General features: G+C 29.6%; 3 protein-coding genes across 3 annotated transcripts in view; 2 read left to right on the top strand and 1 right to left on the bottom strand.

The window, feature by feature from the left end:
- Positions 1-10,025, top strand: part of LOC119609890 (triple functional domain protein) — a 48,351-nt gene extending 38,326 nt beyond the window's left edge. Inside the window, exons 11-19 of the mRNA XM_037964903.1 lie at positions 1,096-1,308; positions 3,994-4,053; positions 6,294-6,485; positions 6,560-6,678; positions 6,755-6,871; positions 6,967-7,156; positions 7,241-7,378; positions 7,440-7,691; positions 9,325-10,025. Coding sequence (XP_037820831.1) covers positions 1,096-1,308; positions 3,994-4,053; positions 6,294-6,485; positions 6,560-6,678; positions 6,755-6,871; positions 6,967-7,156; positions 7,241-7,378; positions 7,440-7,691; positions 9,325-9,597 — 1,554 coding nt within the window. The 3' untranslated portion in view covers positions 9,598-10,025. The remainder of the gene's footprint in view (positions 1-1,095; positions 1,309-3,993; positions 4,054-6,293; positions 6,486-6,559; positions 6,679-6,754; positions 6,872-6,966; positions 7,157-7,240; positions 7,379-7,439; positions 7,692-9,324) is intronic.
- Positions 10,026-14,020: 3,995 nt separating this feature from the next.
- LOC119609887 (ubiquitin carboxyl-terminal hydrolase 5) lies at positions 14,021-16,793 on the top strand. The gene is made up of 2 exons (XM_037964901.1): positions 14,021-14,664; positions 14,729-16,793. The coding sequence occupies exons 1-2, from the start codon at positions 14,178-14,180 to the stop codon at positions 16,678-16,680; spliced, it is 2,439 nt and encodes an 812-aa protein (XP_037820829.1). The 5' UTR covers positions 14,021-14,177; the 3' UTR covers positions 16,681-16,793.
- A 144-nt stretch (positions 16,794-16,937) lies between these two features.
- LOC119609888 (alpha-1,3/1,6-mannosyltransferase ALG2) lies at positions 16,938-18,594 on the bottom strand. The gene has a single exon (XM_037964902.1). The coding sequence runs from the start codon at positions 18,470-18,472 to the stop codon at positions 17,186-17,188; it is 1,287 nt and encodes a 428-aa protein (XP_037820830.1). The 5' UTR covers positions 18,473-18,594; the 3' UTR covers positions 16,938-17,185.
- Between the last annotated feature and the right edge of the window lie 122 nt (positions 18,595-18,716).

Below are 18,716 nucleotides of genomic sequence, written 5' to 3'. Positions count from 1 at the left end.
CTAGAACTGAACTAGAACTGAACTAGAACTGAACTAGAACTGAACTAGAACTGAACTAGAACTGAACTAGAACTGAACTAGAACTGAACTAGAACTGAACTAGAACTGAACTAGAACTGAACTAGAACTGAACTAGAACTGAACTAGAACTGAACTAGAACTGAACTAGAACTGAACTAGAACTAGAACTGAACTAGAACTGAACTAGAACTGAACTAGAACTGAACTAACTGAACTATAACTGAACTATAACTGAACTAGAACTGAACTAGAACTGAACTAGAACTGAACTAGAACTGAACGAACTGAACTAGAACTGAACTAGAACTAAACTAGAACTGAACTAGAACTGAACTAGAACTGAACTAGAACTGAACTAGAACTGAACTAGAACTGAACTAGAACTGAACTAGAACTGAACTAGAACTGAACTAGAACTGAACTAGAACTGAACTAGAACTGAACTAGAACTGAACTAGAACTGAACTAGAACTGAACTAGAACTGAACTAGAACTGAACTAGAACTGAACTAGAACTGAACTGAACTGAACTAGAACTGAACTAGAACTGAACTAGAACTGAACTAGAACTGAACTAGAACTGAACTAGAACTGAACTAGAACTGAACTAGAACTAGAACTAGAACTGAACTAGAACTGAACTAGAACTGAACTAGAACTGAACTAGAACTGAACTAGAACTGAACTAGAACTGAACTAGAACTGAACTAGAACTGAACTAGAACTGAACTAGAACTGAACTAGAACTGAAATAGAACTGAACTAGAACTAAACTAGAACTGAACTAGAACTGAACTAGAACTGAACTAGAACGAACTAGAAAAACTAACTAGAACAGAACTAGAACTGAACTAAAACTGAACTAGAACTGAACTAGAACTGAACTAGAACTGAACTAGCACTGAATCGAAAGCATTTAATGGCCGATATACAAACATATGTACATTCCATAGAAAGTTTGCTATTCAATGTTGTAAAGTGCTAGTTATTTTAAAACTATTTTTTAATATTTTCCTTGATAAAACTAAAAATGTATTCAACATTTATTAACAAATTGGTATTTTTCTCTTGTAGTTGCCACCGAAACAAGCAGAAGATCCCAACACATCACAATTGGCCTCAGCTAATACAACATCACAGCTTAATATATCACAACAGGACTATGAAGCTGAAGAGGAGGTTGGTCTTGAATTACCGCCCCCCATGAAACCCATACAAGAGCCACATTTGATGTCAAATGGACCGCCAACATTTACAAAGGACATGAAGGATAATCCATCGGCAATGGTAAGTGCGAAAGTTATATAAACAAACTACATTTTTTTATATGTAAGTAAACTAAGTATACTACGTGGAAATTTTGTGTTCTTGAAAAATTTCTCTATTAGTTTTTCTTATTTTTTTAGTTTTTGTTTTCTTCATTACGAAAGTTTTACATGTTTATCTTAAAACCATATTTACCATGTTTTTGAATACCCTCTTTTGAATAGAATAAAATGTTCATCCATCAATAAAGGGGATGGTTGAACATTTTTTTCTGTTTACAAAATGTCAATGCTTGCTCGCGGTATTTACTATAACAACACAATAGTAAAATTTTTGTTAAAAACTTATGAATATTTAATACTTGAAGTACGCACCTCTATTTGAGATGTTGAGCAAAAGGTCATCATTATTGCTTTTAAATAATGACAAAATTGTTAGTAGTTTTTTTTTGAAAAGTAGAAGATGTTTAAAATGAAAATGCTTGTATTTAAAGAAATTTTGATATTTTTAATACAAATTTAAGGACATCATTTATCTTAAGCTTTAAAGAGCTAAAATTATTATTGATTTAGAAAATCATAAAAACTATTCTACAAAATTTTATTTAACTTTGTTAATTAGTTAGTTGAGAACAAAATTGTTAACTGAATTTTGAACCATTTCAGATGTCAATTTCAGACATCATTATGAAGATTTCTAAAAGAACTTAAGAATTTGAAGAATTATTATAAAAAGTTTTAAATTATTCAAGTATTTGCTTTATAGTTACTAAGAGCGGGTTTTTGAGATGATAATCAAATGCCATTTAATAATCAGATTAGTTAATCTAAAAATAAATTTAATCTTATGTTAATTCCCTTTGATGTTTTTGAGTACAAGATTAAACTTCGCAGTGTTGCCATACAAAAAAAAACAGAAAACTTCACTGTTTGTTATCAAAACAATGCATATTTTATAAAAAGAAGAAGACAATTGTAAATTTAATATGAAAATTAATGAAAACTTAAATTAAAAACAAAAAAATGTATTTTGAAGTGTCCATAATTTATACTAATCAATAAATAGAACATTTTAATGTTTATATTTATAAAAATTTTATTAATTTTTTTGCATCAGCTGTTTACACTTTTGCATTTCGTGCTTAAGATTAAACCACCTCCATTGGGCGCTTAAACTTGCAAACAAAATTAACTAATTGAGTACTCAAAAACATCTTTCGAGGATTAATTTTAATTTAATCGCTAATCTTTCACCTAAAGATTGGCCCTAAATGAATATAAACATTAAACGCATGTTCGAAAAAACTCTTAAAGTATTCATCGAATCATAACGATTCATAAAAACAATATTTTAGATTTGTTTCGAATTATGAACTTTAGAGATTACTTCAGAATAAATGCTTATTGAGATATTCGAATATAAATACAAGCTTAAGTTCAGAATTTGTTAATACAATTGGATTTACTAAATATAACAACCCAAATGTGTAGCGCAACTTATACAGCAACCACTCAAAATATTTGTGGAAACATTGCTCGAGGAAAATAAACAAAATAACATTATATATATACAATCACTCATTTGCTGCACAAAAGCGTCATAACTAAAAAAATATAAAAAACGTAAAAAAAACTTTAAATTATTTAATTTACTTAAATTAACTTAAAAAAACGTTCAACACAAAATTCATGACAAAATTAATGAATTCCAGAATTTTGTACAATTTCGTCAGTATTGTGTTATCTTAAAAGGTTTATTTGCGAGAAACAAAAAACAGTTTGCAAGTTTTATATTTTAAAATTTTAACTTATAACAGTTTCCTCTTAAAACAGCCACTACGATATATAATATGTAAAATGAACAATAGTTAAGTTAAAGACGATACTTTATTCTATTATATACTCATACTTAATACGCGTATTCTCAAAATAAATTTAAATAATTTGCAGAAAACAACATTGAGCGAGTATAAAACGCTTCACTTCATTTCATTTCAGTGTTTTGTTTGAATTTGTTAAGTTGAAATGTGTACAAAATAAAGTAAATGCCTTCTTTGTGTAGTTTCGCGAAAGAAAACAGAAACACCCAAAGCTCTTATCTAAATAACAATTTAATTTCTTTAAAATTTTGTTTATTCATATATAAGTATTTCGGTGCTTTTTTTTCGTAATTTCTGAAATTGTAGATAAATAAATAATGAGTTTTTTTTGTTTTCTTCTTTTCTGTTTGAGTGTTGTGGGTAAAATTTAAGAACTTCCGTAATTTTCATTAGTTTGAATACGTTTTTCCTATTATGTACACATTTGTGTGTATATTTTTTCGATAATTAGCTTCAGTTGTTTTATAAAATTGTTTTTTTTTTTTAATAATATTACATAAAAGTAGACAACAAATAAAAAGTGTAAATTTTTGGCAAAATACAAATAACTTTGGTGTTGAAAATAAATTGAATTTTATGCTTTTATTATTTATTAACTCTAGAGTAGCTGAAGTGTTAAGTTGTTTTTTTTTTTATTTATTAAACAATTTCTAACTTTTACAACATAAATACATTAGTAAAGCCATAAAATAACTAAATTTATGACAAGTCAAGCATAAAGTCTACAAATATTGCTTTTAATTTACACTTAGTTATTAAACAAATAAAATTATATTAAAACTAAAGTTTAACATTTATGAAAACTTTAATATTTTTTATCACTTTAGGCCAGTACCGGTAAAATGGATGGACTCTCAGAAATTGAACAAATTGTAAAAGAAAAAACGGTAAGTAAATCCAATAAATTGTAAAAATTAAGCTTTTTACAAAGCTTAAGTAAACTTTTATAGTTAAATAGTACTAATTTTTGAAACCAAATCTCTTAGTCCTAATAGTCTGTGTCAATGAATACCCCTGATGTCAAGGAAGTATTATATTCGAAAAGTTTTTAAAGCTTTTAAAATAATCTTCTGAACATGAAGTTTAAAAAAATCTTAAAATTATGAAGATTTCGAAAAAAAAAGTTTGAAATTTTTTCAGAAAATTTACAAAGTCAAAGTAGTTTAATAAAATAAGCTTTTTAAGTTATGTTCGAAAATTTGAACTTAGTTCGAAAAAATTTTAATACTATTAAAATTATCTCTTAATAATGAGGATTCATAAAAATATAATTTTAGTTTTCAATTTTAATTTTCAATTTCGCACATATTTTCAATTTCAAACTTTAAAATTTTGAAAAAAGTTAAAAACTTTTCATGAGTTTTAAAGTACTTTCAATGTACTATAGGAAAATACGTTTTTTGAGCTATGTTCGAAAATTCGAACTTAAGTTCGAAAAAATTTTAAAACTGTTAAAATTATCTCTTAATCATGAAAATTCATAAAAATATAATTTTAGTTTTATCTGAGGCCAATTTCGCATATATTTTCAATTTCGAACTTTAAAAATTTGAAAAAAAATAAAAACTTTTCATGAGTTTTAAAGTATTTTCAATATACTATAAGAAAATAAGCTTTTTGAGCTATGTTCGAAAATTCGAACTTAAGTTCGAAAAAATTTTAAAACTGTTAAAATTATCTCTTAATTATTATTTAACTTTTAAAATTATCTCTTAATCATGGATTCATAAAATTATAATTTTAGTTTTATCTGAGGCCAATTTCGCACATATTTTCAATTTCGAACTTCAAATTTTTTAATAAAAATTAAAAACTTTTCACGAATTTTTAAGTATTTTCAATGTAGTTTAAGAAAATAAGCTTTTTAAGCTATGTTCGAAAATTCGAACTTAAGTTCGAAAAATTTTTAAAACTTTTAAAATTATCTCTTATTCATGAGGATTCATAAAAATATAATTTTAGTTTTATTTAAGGGCAATTTCTTACATATTTTCAATTTCGAACTTTAAAATTTTGAAAAAAGTTAAAAACTTTTCATGAGTTTTAAAGTACTTTCAATGTACTATAGGAAAATACGTTTTTTGAGCTATGTTCGAAAATTCGAACTTAAGTTCTAAAAAATTTTAAAACTGTTAAAATTATCTCTTAATCATGAGGATTCATAAAAATATAATTTTAGTTTTATCTGAGGCCAACTTCGCATATATTTTCAATTTCGAACTTTAAAATTTTGAAAAAAATTAAAAACTTTTCACGAATTTTAAAGTATTTTCAATGTACTATAAGAAAATAAGCTTTTTAAGCTATATTCGAAAATTCGAACTTAAGTTCGAAAAATTTTTAAAACTGTTAAAATTATCTCTTAATCATGAAGACTCATAAAAATATAATTTTAGTTTTTCCTGAGGCCAACTTCGCATATATTTTCAATTTCGAACTTTAAAATTTTGAAAAAAATTAAAAACTTTTCACGAATTTTAAAGTATTTTCAATGTACTATAAGAAAATAAGCTATTTAAGCTATGTTCGAAAATTCGAACTTAAGTTCGAAAAAAATGTTAATACTTTTAAAATTACCTCTTTATCATGAGGATTCATAAAAATATAATTTTAGTTTTATTTAAGGGCAATTTCTTACATATTTTCAATTTCGAACTTTAAAATTTTGAAAAAAATTAAAAACTTTTCACGAATTTTAAAGTATTTTCAATGTACTATAAGAAAATAAGCTATTTAAGCTATGTTCGAAAATTCGAACTTAAGTTCGAAAATATTTTAAAACTTTTAAAATTATCTCTTAATCATGAGGATTCATAAAAATATAATTTTAGTTTTATTTAAGGGCAATTTCTTACATATTTTCAATTTCGAAATTTAAAATTTTGAAAAAACTTAATATTTGTTCATGAATTTCAATTTTTTTTAAAAGAAGTTTCAGAAAATAAGCTTTTTAAAATATGTTCGAAAAATTTTAAAAGTCGTCGAAATTGAAATTGAGTTTTTTAAAATATGTAATTTAAACCAAACTTGATTTCGAAAATTTATTTTTTAAATTAAAAGCTTGTTAATAATACATGTCTATAAATTTAAAAAAAATATATATATAATTTTACATTAATTTTTGCAGGAAAAACATGAAGAGAAATCGAAAATTTTCAGTGAAAGCAATGTCCGTAATACAAGTGTTGGTGCAGGAGGCGGCAATAGCAGTAGCAGCAGCTGCAGTGGCGTTGCTGGTGGTGGCATCAATGCAAGCGAAAACGCCGAATTTGTTTATCCAAACAGTGAAAGCGGCGTTAAGGCAGAAAATAATGGCGAAGTAAATTCTAATTTTTAAAATATAATTTTAAAAATAATCATTTTAAAAAATAACTCTAAAAACCACACACACAGAACACACACACCGAAGCCAGTGATAATGAATCTGTACAAAAGCACAGATTTCCGGCACTAGCCGAACTTTTATCGACGGAAGAAATGTACATAAAGGATTTGGGCGATATTGTCAATGGGTGAGTAAACGCAAATAACTTAAATACAAATGGGAAATATTAAATAAAATATTATGTAAAATGTTCCACTTTTTAGGTACATAATGGAATTGAGGAATGTGAATAGTGATATACCATTGCCAAACGATTTAAAGGGGCCCAAAGGACAAATTGTTTTTGCTAATATAGAAGCCATTTATGAATGGCATAGAGAGTAAGTTAAATAAAGTTAAAATAAATAAGTAGGATTTGGCGCTGCAATTACATTAAATTGTTTATAATATAATTAATTTATTTGTTATTATTTAGTTATTTCTTAAAGGCCTTAATACAAAGTCAAAAAACACCAACCGAATTGGGATCAATGATCAAACGTTATTCCAATAAATTTCAAATGTACATCACATATTGTAATAATAAACCAAAGTCGGAGCATATTGTAACCGAACATGCCCAATACTTTGATTTGGTGCGACAGAAATTGCATCATCGTTTGGATGTAAGTATTACTTTGCAAGTCTTCAAGACATTTTAAACTAACTAATAACAACTTTTTACTTTTTTTCTTAAAAAAAACACACAGTTGAGTGATTTGTTAATAAAACCCGTGCAAAGATTAACCAAATATGTTTTATTACTACACACCATAACCAAACAAATCGAGCAGGCTGGCCTAGTCGAAGATGTACCCATTATGAAGGAGGCCTGCAATGTTATGAATGTAGGTGTAGCAATTTAAAATCATTAAAAGTATAATTCTATTTATATATTTGTTATTTTAGGCCATTTGCAAAGATGTTAATGATATTATGGTCCTGCGTCGCCTTAAAAATTTCGATGGCAATATAACAGCCCAGGGTAAATTGCTGCTGCATGGTCCTCTAACTTGCATTGAGAATGGCAAAAATACCGCTGAGGGCAAAATGCGCGAATTGCATGTGTTCCTGTTCGAACAAGGCATTTTCTTTACCGAAAGACACAATTCTAAAGTTCAATTTTCCAGCCCAACCTACATTTATCGTTCACACATTCAGGTGGGTTTTTTCGTTTTGTTTAAATAATTAGTTATTTTATGATACAGTTTAAAAATATTTTTTAATTACACGCTGTGTTATTCATACTATACTTTAGTATTTTTTGATATTGAAATATACCGCCGTACCCCCGCAATATGTTCGTTACTTTTAGTCTAGTCTAGTCTATAGTCTAGTCTATGGTCTAGTGTATAGTCTAGTCTATAGTCTAGTCTATAGTCTAGTCTATAGTCTACTCTATAGTCTAGTCTATAGTGCATGGCATTTAAAGTACTAATCTAATTTTCCGCGAGACTTACTATAAACTAGACTATAGATTGCAATACAGACTATAGTCTAGACTTTAGACGAGACTATAGACTAGACTATAGACTGAACTATAGACTGGACTATAGACTAGTCTATAGACTGGACTATAGACTAGACTATAGAGTAGACTATAGCCTAGACTATAGATTAGACTATAGACTAGACTATAGACTAGACTATAGACTAGACTATAGACTAGACTATAGACTAGACTATAGACTAGACTATAGACTAGACTATAGACTAGACTATAGACTAGACTATAGACTAGACTATAGACTAGACAATATACTAGACTATAGACTAGACTATAAACTAGACTGTAGACTAGACTATAGACTAGACTATAGACTAGACTATAGACTAGACTATAGACTAGACTATAGACTAGACTAGACTATAGACTAGACTATAGACTAGACTATAGACTAGACTATAGACTAGACTATAGACTAGACTATAGACTATACTAGACTATAGACTAGACTATAGACTAGACTATAGACTAGACTATAGACTAGACTATAGACTAGACTATAGACTAGACTATAGACTAGACTATAGACTAGACTATAGACTAGACTATAGACTAGACTATAGACTATAGACTAGACTATAGACTAGACTATAGACTAGACTATAGACTAGACTATAGACTAGACTATAGACTAGACTATAGACTAGACTATAGACTAGACTATAGACTAGACTATAGACTAGACTATAGACTAGACTATAGACTAGACTATAGACTAGACTATAGACTAGACTATAGACTAGACTATAGACTGGACTATAGACTAGACTATAGACTAGACTATAGATTAGACTATAGACTAGACTATAGACTAGACTATAGACTAGACTATAGACTAGACTATAGACTGGACTATAGACTGGACTATACACAGGACTATAGACTAGACAATAGACTGAACTATAGACTGGACTATAGACTAGTCTATAGACTGGACTATAGACTGGACTATAGACTAGACTATACACAGGACTATAGACTAGACTATAGACTGAACTAGACTGCACTTTAGACTAGTCTATAGACTGGACTATAGACTGGACTATAGAGTAGACTATAGATTAGACTACAGATTAGACTATAGACTAGATCAAGATTTTAATCAAGTTATTTGCAGATTTTTCACCTGTAATCACAAAATAAACTTGTTTTTCAATTCAAACATGTTTTAAAGAAGTTACAACTAACTAAATTTATCTTTTCGACTAAAAACTTGATATTTTAAGGAAACAAATTTAACGACATGTTCTAATAACAAATACTTTCCTTTTGCTTACTTCTTTACAGGTTAATAAAATGCAACTGGATGAGTGGCCCAACAATCGTTTTCTCCTCAAATCAACTGATCCCAATCGTCCGGATTTAAATATGATTTGTTATGCCGCCACCATTGATTCGCACCGTGAATGGCTCGACACCATACGCAAACAGTTGCAATTTCAAAATGATTTTCTCAACGCCTTAATACGACCCATCGCCTATCAACAACAACAGCAACAACAACAAACAAAACACAATCATAGCGAATTGAAACATGAACACAGTCGAGAGCAGCTATAGCCAGATGATTAAAAACTAATTTATTGTGGTAAAAATTAAATTTATAGAAAATTTTTCACTACAGCAAACATTGTGTACTAATAATACATATTCCAGTGAAGTCAAAACAAAAATTAAAATCTTACAACTCTGGTATCCTAGAAACAAAAACAAAAAATTATAATAAAGAGAGACAAAATACAAAATTATTAAATTAACAAAACAAAAATACACATAACTTAACATAGCAAACATTATGTGTGGGCTCAGTTATTATACTCAGTTAATGTGTAACAATCTAAAAATTAAGAAACAAAAAATGATAACAAACAGACAAACAAACATACATATATTTTTAGCAAAAGTAAATTGTAATATACTATATATATAAAAAAAAATACAATACAAAAAACAAATAATTAAATATATATATAAATATAAATTTAGTTGATCAGATGGGAACGGCGGTTATATACAACAGCAGCAGCAGTAAGCAGCACAGCAAGCACATTTTGAAATATTTGTGTATATTTCAAAACAAAATCTGTTTGAATTTAAGTTCTTTTGTGTTTCATCAACGTGTGTATGTATCATCAGTGAAAAAAAAAAAACATCAACTCTTTATAAGATATTAATTATAACGTCATTATGATGGAAATGTAGAGAGAAAGAAAAAAGTATTATTTCTGCAATGCAAAACGAAATTAATTTTATTTTCTTGTTTTTTGTTTTATCTTTTAATTATTCCTTTAAAAAACAAACAAACGCCAGTCATAACAATAAGAAACGTTAGTTATTTTATTTCTTATTTTTACAAATACAATCAAACGAATTTTGTATGTTTAATAGCCGGGCAAAAAGTTACATGTTTTTTGATGTTTTGTCAAAATATTTTGGATTTGAAATTGGATTTTGGATTTTTAACCATTTGAAGTTTTTAAAGTGCAATTGGAAGAATAACAGACTTTACACAGAATTCCATTCCGATTAGAATTATTTAACTTTTTTAGAAATCGAAAATTTCTTTCGCAGTTTTTAAAGTGGAATTGAAATTTCTTTATAATTATAGGAATTAGCAAAACTTTTTAATCTAAAACATCACTAAAACCAAGATTCTTGTTTCAGTTACCAAAACAGAGTCGGATAACGTAATAAGTTTTTTGCTCTTTAAAGAGTCTGTCTAATAAACATACATATTTTTAATTTGTCTTAACTTTATAAGTTGCATTTGCATACAACAACAAAATGGAAAACTAAATGATCGACCAATTATTATTATTATTATTACTATTATTCAAAGCAATTTGTTTACAAACATTTTATTTATAGTTATAAATATACACATTTATTTTAATTTCATAAATATATATTTTTTAATTATAACTTTTTTAGTTTTTTTTTTAGCCAGTAATGTTGTCTAAGTGCTGTTTGAGTGATTCTAAGTAATAAGTATTTTTTCATATAAAAATTACATCTACCTTTATACAAACAAACAAACATAAAATCAAATAAATGTACATTTTTTTATTTATTATTATTATTTTTAAAAAAAAAAAAATTTCAATAATTATACTTTTAATTTTTATATAAACATACTTTCATACTCATATTAAAAACAAAATAAAACGAAAAATAATTAAAATTCTTACAATTAAATGTAATAAAACGTATTGAAAAACAATTCGCAGAAAATAAGATTAAATAGTGTTTAAACTTAAAAAAAACACAATAAATATGTTAAAAACTGAATAAAAAAAAAATAAACATTTAAAGAAAAAAATCATTCATCCAAAAAAAAAAAAAACATTTTTATTTAATTTTGTCAAACGTTTTTCTTTTTTCAGAAACACTTGCTTATAAATACTTATTTAGTTACAACTTGACAGCTTTCTTAAACAAAAGCATTTTATGATTTCTTTTGTTTTTAACCACACTTAGGCAAAAAATGTAAATAATATGTTGTGATTTATAAAATCTAATAATAAGTTTTATTATGATTTTAATTTTTCTTTTTTAAATTTAAATTTATGTTATTAATGTCTCTGTCCCCCTTAAAAAAGGCAGACAATTTTACTATATTCGCAACAAAATTCCATAAACAGATATTTACGAGAAACAAACAAAAACAACAAAAAATTAAATTGATATTAAACCTACAAACTAATTAAACTGTATAATTAAATTAATAATAAAAAAAACTATAATATAATTGTGACATAAAAACATACATATTTTTCTGAGACGTACTAAATAAATAAAATTAATAAACAAAATAATATTGCATAAATATAAATATTTTTCATACAAATTCCAGCTAAACTAAAACAAAACAAATCAACAACCACAACCAACTCTCCTTAATACCACAATCTTCAAGGTTTTAAATAAATATCAGCAATATTTATTTTATTTCTTTTTAAGGTATTAGTAAAACAGTAAAAGAATAAAAAACAAAAAAAAGTAACTTTGTTCAATTTCAATTCCCAAAATACATAATAAATTTAAATGTTTTATTACAGCACAATTTATCGTTTCAATTTTTCAAAAATTCACTACTATTGCACTTTTTTCAATAGTTTTTGACATCGAAAAATATCGGAAAATATTTAGAACTTTTAGAGCGGGTTTTTGAGATGATAATCAAATGCCAATTAATAATCAGATTAGTTAATCTAAAAATAAATTAAATATTATGTTAATCCCCTTTGATGTTTTTGAGTTCAAGATTAAACTTCGCAGTGTTGCCATATAAAACAACAAAAAACTTCACTGTTTGTTATCAAAACAATGCATAATTTATAAAAAAGAAGAAGACAATTGTAAATTTAATATGAAAATTAATGAAAACTTAAATTAAAAACATAAAAATGTATTTTGAAGTGTCCATAATTTATACTAATCAAAAAAATAGAACATTTTAATGTTTATATTTATAAAAATTGTATTAATTTTTTTGCATCAGCTGTTTAGACTTTTGCATTTCGTGCTTAAGATTAAACCACCTCCATTGGGCGCTTAAACTTGCAAACAAAATTAACTAATTGAGTACTCAAAAACATCTTTCGAGGATAAATTTTAATTTAATCGCTAATCTTTCACCTAAAGATTGGCCCTTAGAAGTAATTTATAAACTAGCCAAAAACCCAGTTGATGTACTAGTCTATATGTTAGTCAATATACTAGTTAATAGGCTTTTTCATAGACTAGATATAAATCAGTCCGTGGAGTAAACAAGTAAACTATTTCAAGGACTAATCAATAGAAAATAATCCGAAAAATAACTCTACTCTTAATCCTAAATAATTTTACATCAGAGCATATGATTAGGGGGCCTGTTCGGTAATGCATCACTGTATTGTATCTGATTATTAGTCTGCGGTACTCATGCAAATCGGTTGAGCGTGTTTCGACGTTTTTTGTGCATTATATATTTCTGCGCATCTGATGCGCAGTACGCTCGGATGCAGCGCAGTAATGCATTTCCAAAAAAGCCCAAGGTACTGATAACTTTGAAATCAACGTTGCAATACTTGCATTTTTAACATAATTCCGTAATTTACTATAATTCCGCTTTGAAATTTAAAACGTTCCTCAGAAAAGTAAAAAAAAAAAAACATATTTACTTTTTCTTTGTTAGCACAGATTTCAATCCAAATTTAAAAAATAACCTAACTTTCTTTTAGAAAGTGTTTATTCTTTAATAAGTCGATTTAACAGAAAAATTTTGTGAATTTGAATAACCTCAGTATACGTATCGATTTCGCCTTTTTTACGAACAAATTTTCAAAGGTCGATATCTTCGCAAATAGAATGAAAACTAGAATATTATTGAATTTATAGTTGTTTAAAATTTTAGGTTATAATATCCAATGAAGCAATAAGATATAGCATATATTAGACCCTTATTTTGAAGATAACAGATGTGATTTTCCGACATTTATATATATGTTGTATATATTATTCCTATTTACCATTAATAAATAAGTAAAACTGTTGAAAACCCGTTAATATTACAAAACAAAGAAATCTATTCTGGCAACTCTGTCATCAAGGCTACAAAAATACACTACATTTTTTTGCAGCTCTGTTTGATTTGTCATTTTCTTGCAGTAGCAGCGCAAACAAATTTGTATGATGCATCAAAATAAAAACAAAATTCATGGTATATGACGATTCGTAACGTATAATAAACCGTTAAAGGTCGAAACGATGGAGAATTACAAATTAATAACTTTTCCCTTTAATTTATTACAAAACTGTTTGCAATTTAAAAAATACTTTGAAAAAAATTTTTTAAAATTTGAAAATCCAAATATATGTTCTTACATATGTATGTATGCCTGTATATGCATTTCCTCTGACCATCATTCTGGCAACGCTATCATAGTCAAAGCAAACCATAGAGTAATCGTAAATAATAAAAGCAAACAAAAACACACTCCCCAATTTTTGCAACTCTGTTGAATGACGGTGAATAAAAAATAAAAAATATCTTGCAATTCTACATAAGAAAATACAAAAAAGCCGATAAAGCTAACAAAAACTATTAATAATTTTCAATATTATTAAATTATAAATAAATTATCAACCATCACGCATAAATGGATGCCTTATGCAAGCATTTATCAAAAATTCGAGTGCCTTGTGACAATCAGGCCATCTACAAGGATGAGTGTGTGTACTCGTACGACAATCCGGAATCGCCCACCGGTCTATATGTAAGTTTGACAAGTTTTCTGGGTTTTGGCGAGGAATACGTTCAAAAGTATGCCGAAAAAACTGGTAATTGCGTTTTCCTGCATATATATCGCGAAAAACATCTCAAGGAAGATGCAGCAAAAGGCGAGGATGAGACCGGGCCTGAGCGTAAGATAACACGTCTTGCTATTGGTGTCGAGGGTGGTTATAACGACAAGGACACCAAGAATTATGAATATAAAGATAACTATAGTATTGTGGTTATGCCGGATATTCAAAATAAATTGCCTTTTCCCAACAATGATTTCCCCTTAATAATCACACAATCGGTGGAGAGTATTTTGGCCCAGGATTCTGCTATTTCCAAACTGGAGAAGCAAACGTTAACAGGTACTAATTGGATTAAAAGTTGTCTAAGCTTTTTGTTTACATATATTTTTATATTTTGCTATAGGCACTTGGGATGGTGAAGTGCGTCAGGTTTCCAAATTTTCTGAAAATCTGCAGCAATTAAACAATGGCAAGAAAATTCCTCCCTCCGGTTGGAAATGCGAAAAATGTGATCTTACTAATAATTTGTGGTTGAATTTAACTGACGGCTCCATTTTGTGCGGCAGAAAATTTTTCGATGGTTCTGGTGGCAATGACCATGCCGTGGAGCATTATAGAGAATTCAATTATCCCTTAGCTGTTAAACTTGGCACAATTACAGCCGATGGTAAATCTGATGTATTTTCTTATCCTGAAGATGATATGGTTATCGATTCGAAACTGGAAGATCATTTAGCACATTTTGGCATAAACATGGCAGCTATGAAAAAAAGTGAAAAATCAATGGTAGAACTGGAGCTGGAAATCAATCAACGTATAGGCGAATGGTCTTTGCTGACAGAAAGCGAAAGTGAGTTGCAGCCCATGTCGGGGCCTGGTTATACCGGTATGCGCAACTTGGGAAATTCTTGTTATATAAACAGTGTCATGCAAGTGCTTTTCACCTTGCCCGATTTTATAAGCCGCTTTGTGGGTAAAGGAGCCGAGGTTTACTTCAATCAGTTTCCCGCTGATCCGGCCAATGACTTTAATATACAGATGTCGAAATTGGGTAATGGTTTGTGGTCGGGCAAGTATAGCAGCATTACTGAGAATAGCTTAGACACTACCGGCATATCGCCAGCAATGTTTAAGAATATTATTGGTAAAAATCATCCAGATTTTGGCACAAAGCAACAGCAGGATGCTTATGATTTCTATTTGCATTTGCTTAATTTATTGGAGCGCAATTCACGCAACCAACCTAACAATCCCGTAGATGCTTTAACATTTAGCATAGAAGATCGCGTTGAGTGCATGGCAAGTAAAAAGGTTAAATACACACGTCGTGAAGAATTCTGCCTGCCTTTGGCCATACCTTTGGAGAAGGCCACAAATCTGGATGAAGTTAAAGAATATTTGGAGAAAAAGGCAAATTGTCCGGCTGGAGCTAAAAATGACAAAGACGTTGTACGTCACAAGGTGCCGTTGCAAGCTTGTTTGGAACGCTTCTTTGCTGCAGAAGTCATTGATCAATTTTATTCGTCAGCTATAAAGGGTACCACAACTGCCAAGAAAACAGCCCGTCTGGTCAACATGCCCGATTATTTAATGATGCATTTGCGTAAATTCACCCTAGGCGATGATTGGGTGCCCAAAAAACTTGATGTAGAAGTAAAAATGCCAGACGAATTGGACTTGTCTAACTGGCGTGCCAGCGGCAAACAAGCACATGAAGAGGAATTACCAGAGACTGATACAGCCCCAAAATTTGTTTTTGATGAAAATATGGTTTCATCGCTAATGCAAATGGGATTTCCCCAGGAGGCTTGCAAAAGAGCAGTATTCCACACTAAAAATGGCGGTTTGGATATAGCTTCAAACTGGCTGATGGAGCATATTGGGGATGCCGATTTTTCCGATCCATTTGTAATACCTAATGAGACCGCTTCAGCTGAAAGCGCTGCTGCATTTGTGCCCGATGCAGATAGTCTTTTCATACTCATGAGCATGGGCTTTGATGAACGACAAGCCACAAAAGCCCTCAAAGCAACTGACGGTAACGTTGAACGCGCTGCGGACTGGATATTTTCTCATGCTGATGACATGGATGTTACCGAATCTGCTCCGGCTGGCACTGAATCGAATTCATCAAGCTCATCTTCGCAGACAAAAAAGAATGGTCGTGATGGTAGCGGTAAATATAAGTTGGTGGCATTTATCTCTCACATGGGTACATCCGCACAGGTTGGTCACTATGTGTGTCACATAAAGAAGGATGGCCAGTGGGTAATTTTCAATGACAGCAAAGTGGCTTTATCTCAGAATCCACCCAAAGATTTGGGTTATCTCTACCTATACAAGCGCGAAGAGTGAATAACAAAAAAACAACTCGAGTGTTCGATACACTAGTCCTCCCCCTTTCATAAAAATTATGCTTTTTTTATTCGTAATTGTATAAATAAAGTGAATTTATTAATAAACATCCAGTTTTTACTTTTTAACTGATTTTAAATGATGGCTTAGGGGTTTAAACATAATCGACTATAATGAATATAAAACAATGCAGGACCACTTCCCTCAACCCAGAAATATTCATAATTGAACTATTTTCCCATTAGCAGCGGTAGTTCTTGAGTTTATCGAACACGAACAAACAATAATCTTTTATTAATATAAGAAGTTATTTGACTTTGAAGTCAACTTAATTCATAATAAACATTTTATTAGTATTAATCTTTGTTATTATTCATTGAAAATTCTTATTATATTAAAAAAATTACAACAATGGAATTTATACGCTATCACAACAACTTTTGTGAATTTACCAACTTTTTAACTTTTTACTTCATTTTAAATCTTCAGGAGTAGTATTTCTATATTATTCCTCTTTCTTTGGGGTACTAGTTGTGCCACGATTTTGTGTTTTACTTATAATATCCTTTACTATAGTGTCCAATTTTTGTGTAAATGCTTCAAAAGAGAATTTCTGCTGAACACGTTTGTGACCCATAACACCCATACGTTCGCGCAAAGCATCATCTTTAAATATTTTACCCATAGCGGTAGCAAAGTTTTCAACTCCTGGTTCGCATAGATAACCAGTCAAATTGTTTACTATGGTTTCAGTTGGTCCTCCAGAATTAAGAGCAATAACTGGTTTTGACATGTACATGCCTTCCAAAGGCACAATACCAAAATGTTCGTTAGCTGGTGTGTAGAGAAGGCAATTTGCTTTCTCTAGCAGCATAAACTTCTGTTCGTCCGAGGGGGATTGTAGCATTTTTACTGTCTCATTTATGTTCATCTCCTCAATTAAGCCTTCCAACTCATTATAATGTTCTACATTTTCTACTACCCGCTTATCGTAGCCTCCAGCTATTACTAGGCGGCAGCGTTTCCAATCATTTGGGTTTAATATCTTTTCCAGTTGGCAGAAAGCTTTAACAGCTAAAGGATGATTTTTCTTACGTTCATATCGATTAATATCAAGAAAAATAAAAGCATTACGTGGAAAATCCACGCCCTGTAAAGCATACGTGTCTTCTTTGCTTGCGGCATGCTTGACATGCATATCATCGAAATATTTGGTGTTAATTGAAGGATACAACACTTCCGGTACTGTCTTCAAACGTCTAAATGTCTCATGGAAAACCCTTAAGGTAAACTTAGAATTTACCAAGGTGCCATCGGCCATACCTATTGTTATCTCCTCCAAGTAGTTTATGGGCGCTCGGTATAAAGACTTAAGATAACCACCCTCAGTGCTCAACAATTGATCGGGAAAATGGCAATAAAATAAGATTTTTGGTCTACATTTAGCCAACTTTAATATGGGTATGCCTATGGAGATTTGATCACAAAATATAACATCCAATTGTTCATGACGCGACAGGAAGAACGAAGCAAAGAAGGCAGCATACAACATTCGAAAATAGGCACAGAAGGCATAAAAACGACCAAATATCTTTCTGGGCAACCAATCGCCAACAACTTTCACTTTCAACGTACCATCTCTGGTCTCTTCAAAGCAATGATTAGGATCATGATGATTCGTTAAAAAACTGACTTCATGACCACATCCTTTTAAAGCTAATGCAGCGTCAACCACCAGACGCTCGGCTCCACCTATTCCCAAGTCGGGATGTAAAAATAACACTCGCACCATGGTGATTGAATCATAAACACGGTGGTAAAGCACAATAAAAATAAATGCACCCGGAATGCACTTATCAAAGAAGAAAAAATAATAAAAAATAAATTTATGACAACACAAGTGCTTCTTCTTCATAAAAATGTCAATTCAGCTAAAATTGATTTACCGGCTTATTTTGGAGACTTTTAACGTTTGTAGAGTAACAGCTTAATCAGTTTACAATTGTGACCGCTGGCGACAAAATGCATTTTTATGT

Source organism: Lucilia sericata, unplaced genomic scaffold (genome assembly GCF_015586225.1).
Source record: "Lucilia sericata isolate MDLA Ls3-8-SP2 unplaced genomic scaffold, ASM1558622v1 Contig001081F_arrow, whole genome shotgun sequence".
Classification (NCBI taxonomy): domain Eukaryota; kingdom Metazoa; phylum Arthropoda; class Insecta; order Diptera; family Calliphoridae; genus Lucilia; species Lucilia sericata.
The sequence above is the reverse complement of the archived record's forward strand: the minus strand, read 5'-3'. Positions and strand labels throughout refer to the sequence as shown.